This window comes from Mobula birostris, chromosome 1, assembly GCF_030028105.1.
Source record: "Mobula birostris isolate sMobBir1 chromosome 1, sMobBir1.hap1, whole genome shotgun sequence".
In the NCBI taxonomy this organism is placed as follows: domain Eukaryota; kingdom Metazoa; phylum Chordata; class Chondrichthyes; order Myliobatiformes; family Myliobatidae; genus Mobula; species Mobula birostris.
In genome coordinates, this window is record NC_092370.1 from 86883964 (window position 1) to 86897703 (window position 13740).

Below are 13740 nucleotides of genomic sequence, written 5' to 3' on the forward strand. Positions count from 1 at the left end.
CCAGCTAGAATAAGTCCCTTCAACCACTACCCTCTGTCTTCTATGAGCAAGCCTGTTCTAAATCCAAGCAGCCAATTCACCATAGATCCCATTCATTTTATGGATGAGCCTCCCATGAGGGGACTTGTCAAATGCCTTACTAAAATCCCTGTAAACAACATCCTCAGCTCTACCTTCATCAATCACCCTTGTCACCTTGTCAAAAAAATCAAGTTATAAAGACATAACTTGCTCTGAACAAAGCTATGCTGATTCTCCCAAATATTAGCACAAGTTCCTGAGAGGCTTAGCTTGAAGATTGATGGTGCATGGAATGTTGTCCTGGAGCCACATTTCTACAAGAGCAAGCACACAGCAGGTCCTCATCTCCTACAGTGCAGACAAAAGCAATCAAGCTGGTCTTCCAAGGTGCAAACACTTTACTGGAGAGCCAGCCTGCAGGGGGCAGAAAGGATTCGTGTGCACTCTTTACACACCTCCGTTTTCTCCCACACAGCTCCCCTGCCATTGGTCTTGCCAATGAATCAGACTTGCAGTATTTTGTATTACCAATGCCCATTGGTAATACAGAGGTGGTCTGTGGTGTTCCATTGCAGAGAAAGCGTTAGTTGTGCAGATTGGTTCAAGAACCTAATGGTTGTGGGAAAGCAGATTATATTTCATTGAATTTAGCTTCTCCAACTTTAATCATAGGATTTGAATTTATGTCTCTCAATAATTATGTCTAGCCTCTGGGCCTTCTCACCAGCCATTTCATAGGTCACAAGATCAGTGTCTTGCCTACTGAGGGATAGGAGACCAACTTTCAGATCTGAATGGGACTAAAGCTGCTGTTTTGTTAGTTTGGACTTTCACACCTCACCCTTGCCTGGTGGGTGGGAGGGGTAGTTCAGAAACAGAAAACTGGTGACACTTTTACTCTGCTTCATATCCTCAGGTCCTCCAATGTTCCTACCCATCTCCTCAACACCCCAGCCTGAGCGGCGGAAAGCTCCGCAAAGACGGCACTCTATTGAGAAGGAAACGCCAACCAATGTACGTCAGTTCCTTCCTCCCACTAGACAGAGTTCCAAGTCTCTGGTAAGTGAAGGATAATCGTGGTGGACATCCCACCAATCCAATATACTAGGGAAGGTCTGAAACGTGAGCGGGTTTCAAAATAAAAGTTCTGTTGAGATGGCTTGGTTTCAGTTGGTTGGGGCTTACTGTGTCCAGGATAACTTGGACAATAGTTAAAGGCTTAACTCACTGTATTAAACCAAGACCATTTTCCTTTTACATTATGGCCCAATTGAAATTATGAAATACTATGGGAAATTTTTATCTGTGTCACTGTTGGATCCACTAGAGATCATTTAATCCTACTTTCCTGTCCTTTGCCATTTTACTTTGGTGTTCTACCTCGACAAATACTTCTGAAGTTCCCTCTTTAAGTGTCATGAGCAAAATTTGCAATGTGCTACAATCCCAGGGTCAAATCAATAATGGAATAATGTAAATTATCTGGATATGGACTTTGCATTTTGACAAAGCATGATCAGTTCACTCAGTATGAACTGGAGAAGTGATGTGTTAAAGTGAGTGGTCTGCCTTCCTACACTAACACTACCTTGGTTCTCCAGCCGAAAATCCACTGAAATCTTTCTCAAACACTTCTCACTGCTTGGGCCATCAGCCATCCATTCAGGTGAAGGATTCTTTCTCTTCTCTTGAATTGCCAATCCCTCCAAATTATTGTAAAGTTACCTCACTACCACACTTCTATCTCCCATCAAGAAGGTCTTAAAGGTTCTTCCTCAACAAAAGACCTGGCCAGTTTCCTTCTATCACAAGCCTCCTCTGTCTGGCAGAAATGACCCTCACCTCAACAATTTCCCTTTCAGATCCCCCCACTTTCTCTGCACTCGGGGTAGTCATGGGTATCCGTATGGGCCCCAGCTATGCCTGCCTTTTTGTTGGCTACGTAAGACAGTCCATGTTCCAAGCCTTTCCTGGTAAAGCTCCTCAACTCCTCCTGCACTACATTGACGACTGCATTGGTGCTGCTTCATGCACCCGTGCTGTGCTCTTCAATTTCGCCTCCAACTTCCATTCTCAGTTAAATTCACTTGGTCCATTTCTGATACCTCTCCCCCTTTCTTGATCACACTGTCTCCATCTCTGGAGACAAACTGTCTGCCGACATCTTTTACAAATGTACCGAATCCCACGGCGATCATGACTTCCTGTCCTCTTGGCCTTTCTTATCTTGACCTTCCTCTTCCAATCCTGTCTCCTGCAAATATGCTATTCCTTTTTCTCAGTTCCTTCACCTGTGCTGCATCTGTTCCCGGGATGAGGCTTTCCTTTCCAGGACATCAGAGATAAAAGTTCAAAAAATTTTCTAAGTTCAAAGTAGATTTATTATCAATGTACTTGTGTATCACCATGTACAAACCTGAGATTCATTTCCTTGTGGGCATACTCAGTAAATCCAGTAGCCTTAATAGAATCATTTAAAGACTGCATTCAACAGGGCAGACAACCAGTGTGCAAAAGACAACAAACTCTGCAAATACAAAAGATGAAAAAATTAAGCAGTAATAGTAAGTAAGCAATAAATATCGAGAACACGAGATGAAGAGTCCTTGGAAGTGAGTCCTTAGGTTGTGGGAACAGTTCAGTGATGGGGTAAGTGAAGTTAATCCCCTGTGGTTTACGGGTCTGATGGTTGAGGGATAATAACTGTACCTGAGCCTGGTGGTGTGAGTCCTGAGGCTCCTGTACCTTCCTGGTGGCAGTAGCGATAGGAGAGCGTGATCTGGGTGGTAGCGATCCCTGATGCTGCTTCCCTGGGACAGTGCTCCGTGTAGATGTGCTCAGTGATGGGGAGGACTTTACCCATGATGGACTGGGTCGAATCCACTCCTCTTTGTAGGATTTTCCAATCAAGGGCATCAGTGTTTCCATACCAGACAGTGATACAGCCATTGAATATACTCTTCACCACACACCTAAAGCTGTAGATGTCATGCCAAATCTTCACAAACTTCTAAGGAACTGGAGGCACTGTTGTCTTTTTTCATAATTGCATTTTTGTGCAGGATCCAGGACAGGTGCTCTGAAATGATAACACAGAGGAATTTAAAGTTGCTGACTCTCTCCACCTCTGATCCCTCGACCTGAACAGAGATAGTTTTCCTCTTGTCCTCAACTACCACCGCATGTGCCTCCGCATCTGACACGTCATTCACCATGTATAGCTTCCACCATGTTCAATGGGATCCTACCACTACACACATCATTCCCTCCCCCGTACTCTCCACTTTCTGCAGGGATTGCTCCCTTCATGATTGCTTGTCCATTTGTCCTTCCCCACTGGTCTCCCTTCAGGCACTTATCCCTGCAAGCAACACCTGCCCATTCACTTCCCTTACCACCATTAAAGGCCCCAAATAATCCTTCCGGGTGAAGTAATACTTCACCTGCAAATCCCCTCCAGTTGTCTATTGTATCCAGTGCTCCCCACGAAGCCATCTGTACATTGGCGAACCCCAACGTAAATTGAGGAACCACTTTGTAGAGCACCTCCTCTCCATCTGCAAGAAGTGGAATTTCCCAGTGGCCAACCATTTTAATTCCTATCCCCATTCCTGTTCCAATATTTCGGTCCACGGCCACCTCCTTTGCCTGGAGGAGTCCATTTTCGATGAGGAGCAACACCTCATATTCTGCGTAAGCAGCCTCCAACCGGATGGCATGAACATCGATTTTTCCTCATCGATAATAATGTGTGTTTATTATCATGTTTGCCCTCCCCTTTCCCTCTTCTTCCATTCCCCACTCTGGCCTCTTACCTCTTCATTTGCCTATCGCATACCCCTGGTACACCTCCTTCCTCCCTTTTTCCCCGTGATCCACTCTCCTCTCCAATCAGATTCCTTCTTCTCTAGCTGTTTAACTTTCCTACCCACCTGGCTTCACCTATCACCTTTTAGCTAATCCTTCTTCCTTTCCCCCCACCTTTTTATTCTGGCATCTTCCCCTTTCCCTCCCAGTTTACTATACACCGTCAGGATAGATCTACAGAGCCTCTCAAAAGCAGAGGTGGAGGAGTATGCCTCATGATCAACTCCTCTTAGTGCACAGATATATCAGCGCTGTCCCAATTCTGTTCACCAGACCTGGAATATCTAGCAGTAAAGTGCCATCCTTTTTACCTACCACGGGAGTTCTCTGGGGTCACTTTGGTAGCAGTTTACATTCCACCTCAGGCCAACGTCAAGCAGGCTTTAGATGATCTGAGTAGTGGGATCAACATGCATGAAACAGCGCACCCTAACATCTTCACCATCATTTTGGGAGATTTTAACGAGGCCAGTCTGAAAAAAATCACTAAGCAATTACCATCAACAGATCATTTGCAATACCAGAGGAAACAACACATTGGACCATTGCTACACCACCGTCAAGAATGCCTACTGTACTATTCCATGCCCTCACTTCGGGAAGTCTGATCACCTGGCTGTACTTCTACTCCCTGAGCACAGGCAGAGACTGAAGACTGCAGCACTGGCAGTGAGGACCAAGAAGGTATGGACAAGGGAAGCACAGGAGCACCTACAGGACTGATATAAATCGGTGGACTGGACTGTATTCAAGGATTCATCTTCGAACCTGGATGAGTATGCTGCAGTTGTTACTGACTACATTAAAACCTGTGTGGATGAGTGTGTGCCTACAAAGGCTAACTGTACATTCCCAAACCAAAAGCTGTGGATGAACCAGGAGGTACTTCGTCTGCTGAAGGCTAGATCTGCGGCATTCAAGTCTGGCAACCCAGGCCTGTACCAGAAAACCAGGTATGGTTTGCAGAGGGCTATTTCAAGGGTGAAGAGACAATTTCGAATTAGGTTGGAGGCGACATCAGATGCACAGCAACTCTGGCAGAGTGTGCAAGACATTACTTGCTACAAAGCGAAACCCATGAATGTTAGCGATGCTTCACTACCAGATGAACTCAACGCCTTCTATGCACGCTTTGAAATGGAGAACACAACTACAGCTGTGAATATCTCTATTGCACCTGATGACCCTGTGATCTCCATCTCAGAGGCCAATGTTAGACCGTCTTTAAAGAGAGTGAGCCCTCGCAAGGCGGAAGGCCCCAATGGAGTACCTGGTAAGGCTCTGAAAACCTGTGCGGGCCAAGTAGTGGGAGTATTCGAGGATATTTTCAACCTATCACTGCTACGGGCAGAAGTTTCCACTTGCTTCAAAAAGGCAAAAATTATACCAGTGCCTAAGAAGAATAATGTGTGCTGCCTTAATGACTATCGCCCGGTAGCACTCACATCTACAGTGATGAAATGCTTTGAGAGGTTGGTCTTGACTGAACTCCTGCCTCAGCAAGGACCTAAGCCCGTTACAATTTGCCTATCGCCACAATAGGTCAAAGGCAGACGCAATCTCAATGGCTCTCCACACGGCTTTAGACCACCTGGACAACACAGACACCTACATCTATAGCTCAGCATTTAATACCATCATTCCCACAATCCTGACTAAGAAGTTGCAGAACCTGTGCCTCTGTACCTCCCTCTGCAATTGGATCCTTGACTTCCTAACTCCACAACCTGTGCAGATTGGTGATAACATATCCTCTTCGCTGACAATCAACACTGGTGCACCTCAGGGGTGTGTGCTTAGCCCACTGCTCCACTCTCTGTATAAACATGACTGTGTGGCTAGGCATAGCTCAAGTACCATCTATAAATTTGCTGATGATACAACCATTGTTGGTAGAATCTCAGGTGGTGACGAGAGGGCGTACAGGAGTGAGATATGCCAACTAGTGGAGTGGTGCTGCAGCAACAACCTGGCACTCAATGTCAGTAAGACGAAAGAGCTGATTGTGGACTTCAGGAAGGGTAAGACGAAGGAGCATATACCAATCCTCAGAGGGATCAGAAGTGGAGAGAATGAGCAGCTTCAAGTTCCTGGGTGTCAAGACATCTGAGGATCTAACCTGATCCCAACATATCGATGTAGTCATAAAGAAGGCAAGACAGCAGCTATACTTTATTAGGAGTTTGAAGAGATTTGGCATGTCAACAAATACACTCAAAAACTTCTATAGTTGTACCATGAAGAGCATTCTGACAGGCTGCATCACTGTCTGGTATGGAGGGGCTACTGCACAGGACCGAAAGAAACTGCAGAAGGTTGTAAATCTAGTCAGCTCCATCTTGGGCACTAGCCTACAAAGTACCCAGGACATCTTTAGAAGTGGTGTTTCAGAAAGGCAGCGTCCATTATTAAGAACCACCAGCACCCAGGGCATGCCCTTTTCTCACTGTTACCATCGGGTAGGAGATACAGAAGCCTGAAGGCACACACTCAGCAATTCAGGAACAGCTTCTTCCCCTCTGCCATCCAATTCCTAAATGGACATTGAATCTTTGGACACTACCTCACTTTTTTCTAATATACAGTATTTCTGTTTTTGCATGTTTTTAAATCTATTCAATATATGTAATGATACGCTTGTTTATTTTTTTATTTTATTATTTTTTTTCTCTCTGCTAGATTGCGTATTGCATTGAACTGCTGCTGTTAAGTTAACAAATTTCATGTCACATGCCAGTGATAATAAACAGTGATTCTGCTTCTGATTGAAGATGGTTCTCTGCCTGAAATGTTGACTGTTTATTCATTTCCACAGATGCTGCCTGACCTGCTGAGTTCCTACAGCATTTTGTGTGTGTTGCTGTGGATTTCCAGCATCTGCAAAATCTCTTGTATTTACGATTTGCTACCTCACTATTTCTTTTTTGCATTTTTTTGTTTGTCTTCCACTGTACTGCTGCCATAAAAACAACCAATTTCACGTCATATGTCAGAGATAATAAAACTGATACTGATTTTGACTAAATCCCTGGTTCCAGGCACATCAGCCTTGGAAACAACATTTCCTCATTTACTCTCACAAGCTCAATTTCATTAACAATATAATTTAATGAGGCTACTGCACTGTGGTAAGCATGTGATTAAGCAAGAGATGGTGCAGAAAAGACTCTCCTGTACCTACACTTTCTTTCTCAGCATCATTCAGGGCCCCAATCAGTCTGTCCAAGTGAGGTGACACTTCACCTGCGAGTCCGTCAGGGTCATCCACTGTGTCTGATGCAGCCTCCTCTACTTCGGTAAGACCTGATGTAGATTGGGGGAGCCACATTGATGAGCACCTTCACTCTGTCTGCAGCAGGCAGGGTCTCCCAATGGCTACCCATTTCAATTTGACTTTCTACTCCCACTCTAATATATCTGTCCATGGCCTCCTCTACTGTCATGATGAGACTAAACTCGGGTTGGAGGAGCATCACCTTTTATTCCATCTCAGTAGCATCCAACCTGATGGCACGTACCTCAACTCCTCTGAATCCCAGTAATTTCTTCCATCTCTCATCCTTTCCATTCCCCTTTTTGGTTACCCTGTCATTCCTTTTCTCCTCTCTTGCCCATCATCTCCATTGGGTTCCCCTCCTCCTTCCCTTCCTTCCATAGTCCACTGTCCTTTCCTATAAGATTTCTTCTTCAGCCCTTTACCTCTTCCCTCCCAGATTTTTACTTCATCCCCGCTCCCCCACTCACCAACATTCCCCCTCTCCTGTTTTTAACTATCACCTTCTAGTCTGTACTTCCCCCTCCCCCACCGTCTTATTCTGGCATCTTTCCCCTTCCTGTCCAGTCCTGACGAAGGGTCTCAGCCCAAAATGTGGGATATTTATTCCCACCTATAGATGCTGCCAGACCTCCTGAGTTCCTCCAGCATTTCGTGGGTGTTGCTCAAGATTCACAAGAAAGTTGCTGGGACTGGAGAGGCAATGCTGGGAGTGTTTCTCCTGAAGGCTGGAGGATGATCTTTTAGAGGTGTACAGTATAAAATCAAAAGAGGTATAGATGCGGTGGAAGTTTCAGGGGAGAGGAGGAAGATTGAAAAGAGATCTGAAGGGCAAAATTTATCTTACAAACAGTGTTTGCTGAATGGAAAGAGTTGCCAGGGAAAGTGATAGAGGTGCAATTACATTTAAAAGGCACTTGGACAGGTTCATGGAAAGGAGATGTTCAGAGGCCTATGAGCAGAACTCAGTCAAATTGGACTAGCTTAGAAAGGCACCTTGTTCATCATGGATGAATTGGGCTGAAGGGCCTGTTTCTTGGCTGTCTAACTCAAATGTTGATGAACAGGGGAGTCTCTTGCTGCCCTGTAGGATCTCAATGCAATCTTAGTGGGCACCCAAATGGCAGCAGAGGCCCTTAACAAATTGATGGCCTTTTCCTCTCTGATCCAAGCCCCTGACTACTATCCACCTCAAGCCCCTGACTACTATCCACCTTTTCCCCTACTCACAGGATCATCTATATTTGGAAGGAAATGTTAGCCCAAGTTGCCGAGTCTGTCGTCTGTTGTTACTGAAAGTGTCTGGCTGTGGCTAAGGCCAGAAACCGTGGCTCTGATCAAGAATGCCCATGCAGACCTTCCTTGTAACCATTTATCTGTTGTCCAGGTGTCCAGGCTAAGCAGTTTATTACCTCGGAGGAATCTCCAACCGTTTTTCCCAACCATTCAAGCAGCCTCCATGCTTAACTCTTACCCTGTGGAAGCTGTGTTGTTTGGCATCATTGGGGCGGTGTATTTACTGTGTGAGGGAGTCTTTACCAGCAGGTGGAAGAGACCAAAGGTTTGCAACTTTGCTCTCTTTAAATGCTTTTTCAAACCAACTAAATCTTTCTTGCTTTCCTCGCAGACAACAGCAAATTAAATTGCAAGATCTTTGCTCTATATGTTGGCGGGCTAACTATCTGATTAGCTGTTCTATTTCTCTTTGCTACTTAGAAATCATGCCCAATTTCAATCAATTTTTATTTTTAAATTGGTTTGCTTTCTATGCTCTAGGGCAGGACACAAACCATATCCTGTTCATATTTAACATCTTGGTTTTAGATGGACATAAAATTGGAATTATTACTTCAATTTTTTTCTATACCTGTTGTTCAGATTTTGTTATCCTGAAATTCATTTTCATTTTTGACAAGGTTAATAGAAAAGGTTTAATCTTTTAAATATAATACATAATTCAAGTTATTGTTGTAGCCATATATACACAAGGTATAAATGTCATCAAAATTAGCATTTTGCAGCATAGTATATTACAAACATGACTAACATAAATAACATAAACTGAAATGAACATATATTATACATAATTCTCATGCCAAAATAAACAAAAGGAAATATAATGACTTTAGTGCAGGTTTGAGGGAAGTATAGTCCAAGGTAGTTCTAGGCTTTGTCAGGTTGGTTCAAGATCTCAGTGACAGAGGGGAAGTAGGTTTTGTTGGGCCTTGAGGCATGGGTCTTCGTGTCCTGAAGAGGGCACGGCCCAGTTGGTGGAAGTTCTTACTGATTGGATGTCACCTTGCTGAGACATCACCTTTTCAGATGCCCTCATGGTGGAGAGAGCTGTACCCATGATTGAACTGGCTAATCCTACTACCCTCAGTAGCCTCTTGTGTTCCTGTCAGTTTTCATACCAGGCCATGATGCAACCAAGTCAGCTTAAGAACATGAGAATCTTCAGCTGGAGGAGGTGTTCTCAGTCACCCTTGATTCTAGTAAAGACTAACGTTCTATCAATCTCAACCTCCTAACCTTGAACACACTCAATCATTTGCCCTCCACCGTTCTCAGGGGTGGAAAATTCAAAAGATTCACAACTTGTTGAGAGAAGTAATTTGTCCTGGCTTTAAATGGATGACTATTACATTCAGCAACTTCATGTCCAGCTCCCTAAGTATGCAGGACTTTTCCATGAGATTGTCTTCCACTCTTCTAAATTCCAGAAAGCATTAGCATCTGAATCTTTTCCCTTCAGATACATGAAGTTAATCTAGATGTGGTAAGATTAGTTTACTATCAGATACACCAAAGTGTAGTGAATTTCCTTGTTCACAGAATAAACGGTATACATGGCAATAACACATACAACAATAAGTGCAACAAGAGCAAAATAACAGAATGTAGAAAGATTGTAGTGAAACCTGAAGTGGAGCAAAAACAATTATTGCAGTGACACTCGTGGAATAACCTCAAGAGTTAAGAGAGTTAAGAACGTGAGCCTTGTGAACTTTCTGTACATTAATTTAAAAAGCAAGTATATCCTTCCTTAATTCGAAGACAAACTCTGGCAGTAATTCAGAAATGGTCTCAGCAAAGTCCCGTACAGCTGCAGTGATGATGTCAGTGTCCCGTTTGCTTCCTTAATCAATTGATGCTTGCATGCTAGCTCGCTGCAACTTCTGCTGGAACTTGAGGTGTTCAACTGTAAATTACGTTTTGAAAGCTTACAGGAACACACAGAATTTGAACTCTTATCTCTCACCCACCTAATTGTGGGTAAAAAAAAAATGAAACAACAATCATCTGCCTGAACTCCGAAGAATTTTGTATCTATGTGATTTAAGAGTGATTCCTCAACTTGTATCATTTCCTCTCACTCCTGTGCATTTCTGTATGGAAACGTGCCGTGTCCACACATTGGCTCCCTGGATTCCAGTGTAATGAATTGATACGTTCGCACATTGGAGAGACCCACAATGGAAACCAGAATCGCAGGTTTGGGCAGAAGTGCACAGGATGTGTTCTGTTCTTGGCAAGCAATCTGAATGTGAAGGAAGGTGGATACAAGCACTTTGTGTTAATTACACAGGCACAACACAACACTCGGTAAATGCTGTCTCACTTTCTCACCCATGGAGAGAGCAAGAGAGAGAATCAGAATTCTCACTACTGAAGTCTGATGATACATTGACCTCACCCTGAGGTTTCTAGAATGTTAAACTCCAGGACATTCCAAAAGAAAACTTGGGAGGAAAATTATAATTGCATAAAAATATCTTCCAGTTCCTTTAAACACTGAATTGGAGAAACTTTATGACACTGGAGACAACTTAGCACTTTGTGTCCACAATAATCAATTAAGAAGTCCTCGAACTCGTCTCACCATCTGGCAATGGATCAACAGCACTCTAGGTAATCAATATTCATGCTGTTGGATTATAGGCTATTCAGGTAGAATATCAGGTACTCGTGTCTATTAATATCCGTTTATTAAAACTGGATTAGAACAAACTGGGTAGAACAGGGAAATGTTTCCATTGCTTGCATGATGTGAAATAAGGAGCCTGTTGTAGTTGGGTCTTCCAGGAATGTAGATAGCAAGCACTTATACCCACAGAGAAGCCTTGAACACAACACCACTAATGGCTGGGTCATTGTGATTTTAAAGCTTGAAACTGATGGACTTTTGATTGTCAAAAATTGTCTGCCAGACAGATCAACTGTGATCTTGTTAAAAGTCAGAACTGGTGTGAAAGCCTCTATGGTATTACTCTGTGCACTAACAGTCAATAGCTTATAATTCATGGGAAATCAGAAAACACAAAAGTTTTGTTTTAGTCTTTGAGAAAGATGACATCCTTATCTAATAAATTAGTTCTAGTTGATTGTGTTGGAAATGAAAGAAAACTATAGTAGGCTCTAATTATATTAAGATTGTCACTGTAATATTGTCCTGAATTCATGTAGCTGTAGCCAAGACAAAAGAGATTCCATCTAAAATTTTCTTTATCCATAAGATGTAGAATTTCCTATTTCAACCTGGTAAAGTTTACACCTGAGAATGGAACTTGAGGTTATATTTTATAACTACCAACAAAGACTATTTGTCATTTTATTTGGTTGGTGACAGTGTGACCAATAATTTAACTCAAGCTATCTTGATTTTTATATGATACCTGATACTGTGCTTAAACGACATGTGAGAAAAACGCTGACAACAATTTGAAAGCACATCAGGGCAGCAGAGTGGTCCCGTTGTTAGAGCTGCTGCCTCGGGGATCCATTCACCTGGGTTCAATCGTGACCTCACGTGCTGGCTGTGTGGAGCCTGCACCTTGTCCCTGCGGTTCCCGCTGAGTGCTCAGTTTCCCACATCTGAAAGTCATTAGGATTGATAGCATAATCGTCCACTGTAAATAGTCCCTTGTGTGTGGATGGTGGTGGAACCTGGGAAAAGTTGATTGGGAATGTTGGGGAATAACATGGGATCATTGTGGAATTAGTGTAGACGTGTGCTTGATGGCACTACGAGCTCAGTATACCAAAGGACTTGTTTCTGTGCTGCACGTCTCCATGTATCTTTACTGGTTTATTATTGTCACATGTAGCAAGGTACGTGCCATCTATACAGGTAATTTCATTACAACAGTGCATTGGGGTAGTTCAGGAGGCAAACAATAACCAAATGGAGAATAGTTTTATGGTTACAAACACACAGACAATGCGTACGAGGTCATAATGAGGTAGATTGTGAGGTCATGAATCTGTCTCTATGTGCTAATATTCAAAATGAGCATACTCATATGTTTGAGTGTGTTCTCTGAGGCAATGTGCGGTGCCTGTGTATCTATTATCCACCTTCCCTGATTTTATTTACTGTATATTGATTTTGCCACAGCAATAGTTATCATAAATTAAGAATAAAATTGGTTGAATATTGCACTGCCAAGGGATGGCTTTGAAAGTCACTGATGTGTTACAGGAGGAGTTCTGTTACCCGGTGGAATGCTTGGCTCTGACAGTGGAGGAAGTGATGCACATTCGTCAGGTCCTGGTGAAAGCGGAACTCGAGAAGTACCAGCAATACAAAGATATCTACACTGCCTTGAAGAAGGGGAAGGTTAGGAAATTACTCTGACCAGCATGAACTAGTTCATGTTTTATTAACTTTTTAAAAAAAAACACTTTCTTGTACTTCTCTTTCCAACTGCATGTCGGAGTCCTGCAGTCAGATGTCATGTGATAAAGAATTTTTTAAAACTGCAGATGCAGGAAATCTGAAATAACACCAGAAAATGATGTGGATGCAGCAGGTGAGACATGGTCTGTGCAGAGAGTAACTGCTCATGTTTAAGGTCGAAGAGAACACCTGTGCTGTACTTTCCTCTGTTCCATGAAAGTAGCTAGTGAGACACGACTGGGCTTCCTAACCATTTACACACTGGGGTTCAGCTGCACACAGTCCTGTTACTTGTGGATGTTGTGAGGTTACTGGGGCATATTTTTCTTTGCAACTATCTGTGCATCACTGACAAGGCTGCCATTTATTTGCCCAGCCTTAATTGCTCTTGAGAAGGTGATAGTGAGTAACTGGCATGAACTGCTGTAGTCCTCGGGTGGACGTACTCCCTTGGTGCCATAGAGGAGGAAGATCCAGGATGTAGACCTAGTGGCAATGAATTAACCGTGGTACATTTTCATGTCAGCTGTGGTGCAACCTCAGAAGATGGTGGTGTGCCCATTTCCCCTTGTCCTTCCTGGGGCAGAGGTTGTGGGGTTGAGAGTTGTGGTGAAGTGAGGAAGTGCAGTGCACACTACAGCCTTTGTGCAGCTGGTGGTGGAGGGAGTGAATGGTCAGGTTGGCACGTGGGATACCAGCCAGAGTGGGTAAATGGTATCAGACTTCTCCGTTGGATCTGCACTCACCCAGGTAAGTGAAGTTTCTTCCACCACGTTGTTGGCTTAGACCTTGTGTATGGTGGGAAGGTTGTTAATAGCTCAGTGTGAATCAGGTTCCAGGACCGAACCTGGTAACCAAGTTGTTCAACGGAAGACCTCACAGTGAAGCAAACAATGTG

The 13740-nt window shown here is 43.5% G+C and overlaps 1 protein-coding gene across 6 annotated transcripts in view; it reads left to right on the plus strand.

Annotated features, from left to right (window-relative positions):
• Positions 1–13740, plus strand: part of LOC140197938 (protein spire homolog 1-like) — a 213682-nt gene that overhangs the window by 174547 nt on the left and 25395 nt on the right. For 4 of the 6 annotated variants that reach the window (XR_011886069.1, XM_072258572.1, XM_072258583.1 and 1 more), the window contains 3 exons: positions 938–1080; positions 8550–8723; positions 12645–12782. Coding sequence is in view for 5 of the 6 variants with exons in the window: in XM_072258572.1 (XP_072114673.1) it covers positions 938–1080; positions 8550–8723; positions 12645–12782 (455 nt within the window). In the remaining variant the exon portion in view is untranslated. The remainder of the gene's footprint in view (positions 1–937; positions 1081–8549; positions 8724–12644; positions 12783–13740) is intronic. The other 2 variants (XM_072258598.1, XM_072258611.1) reach the window with 1 other exon arrangement.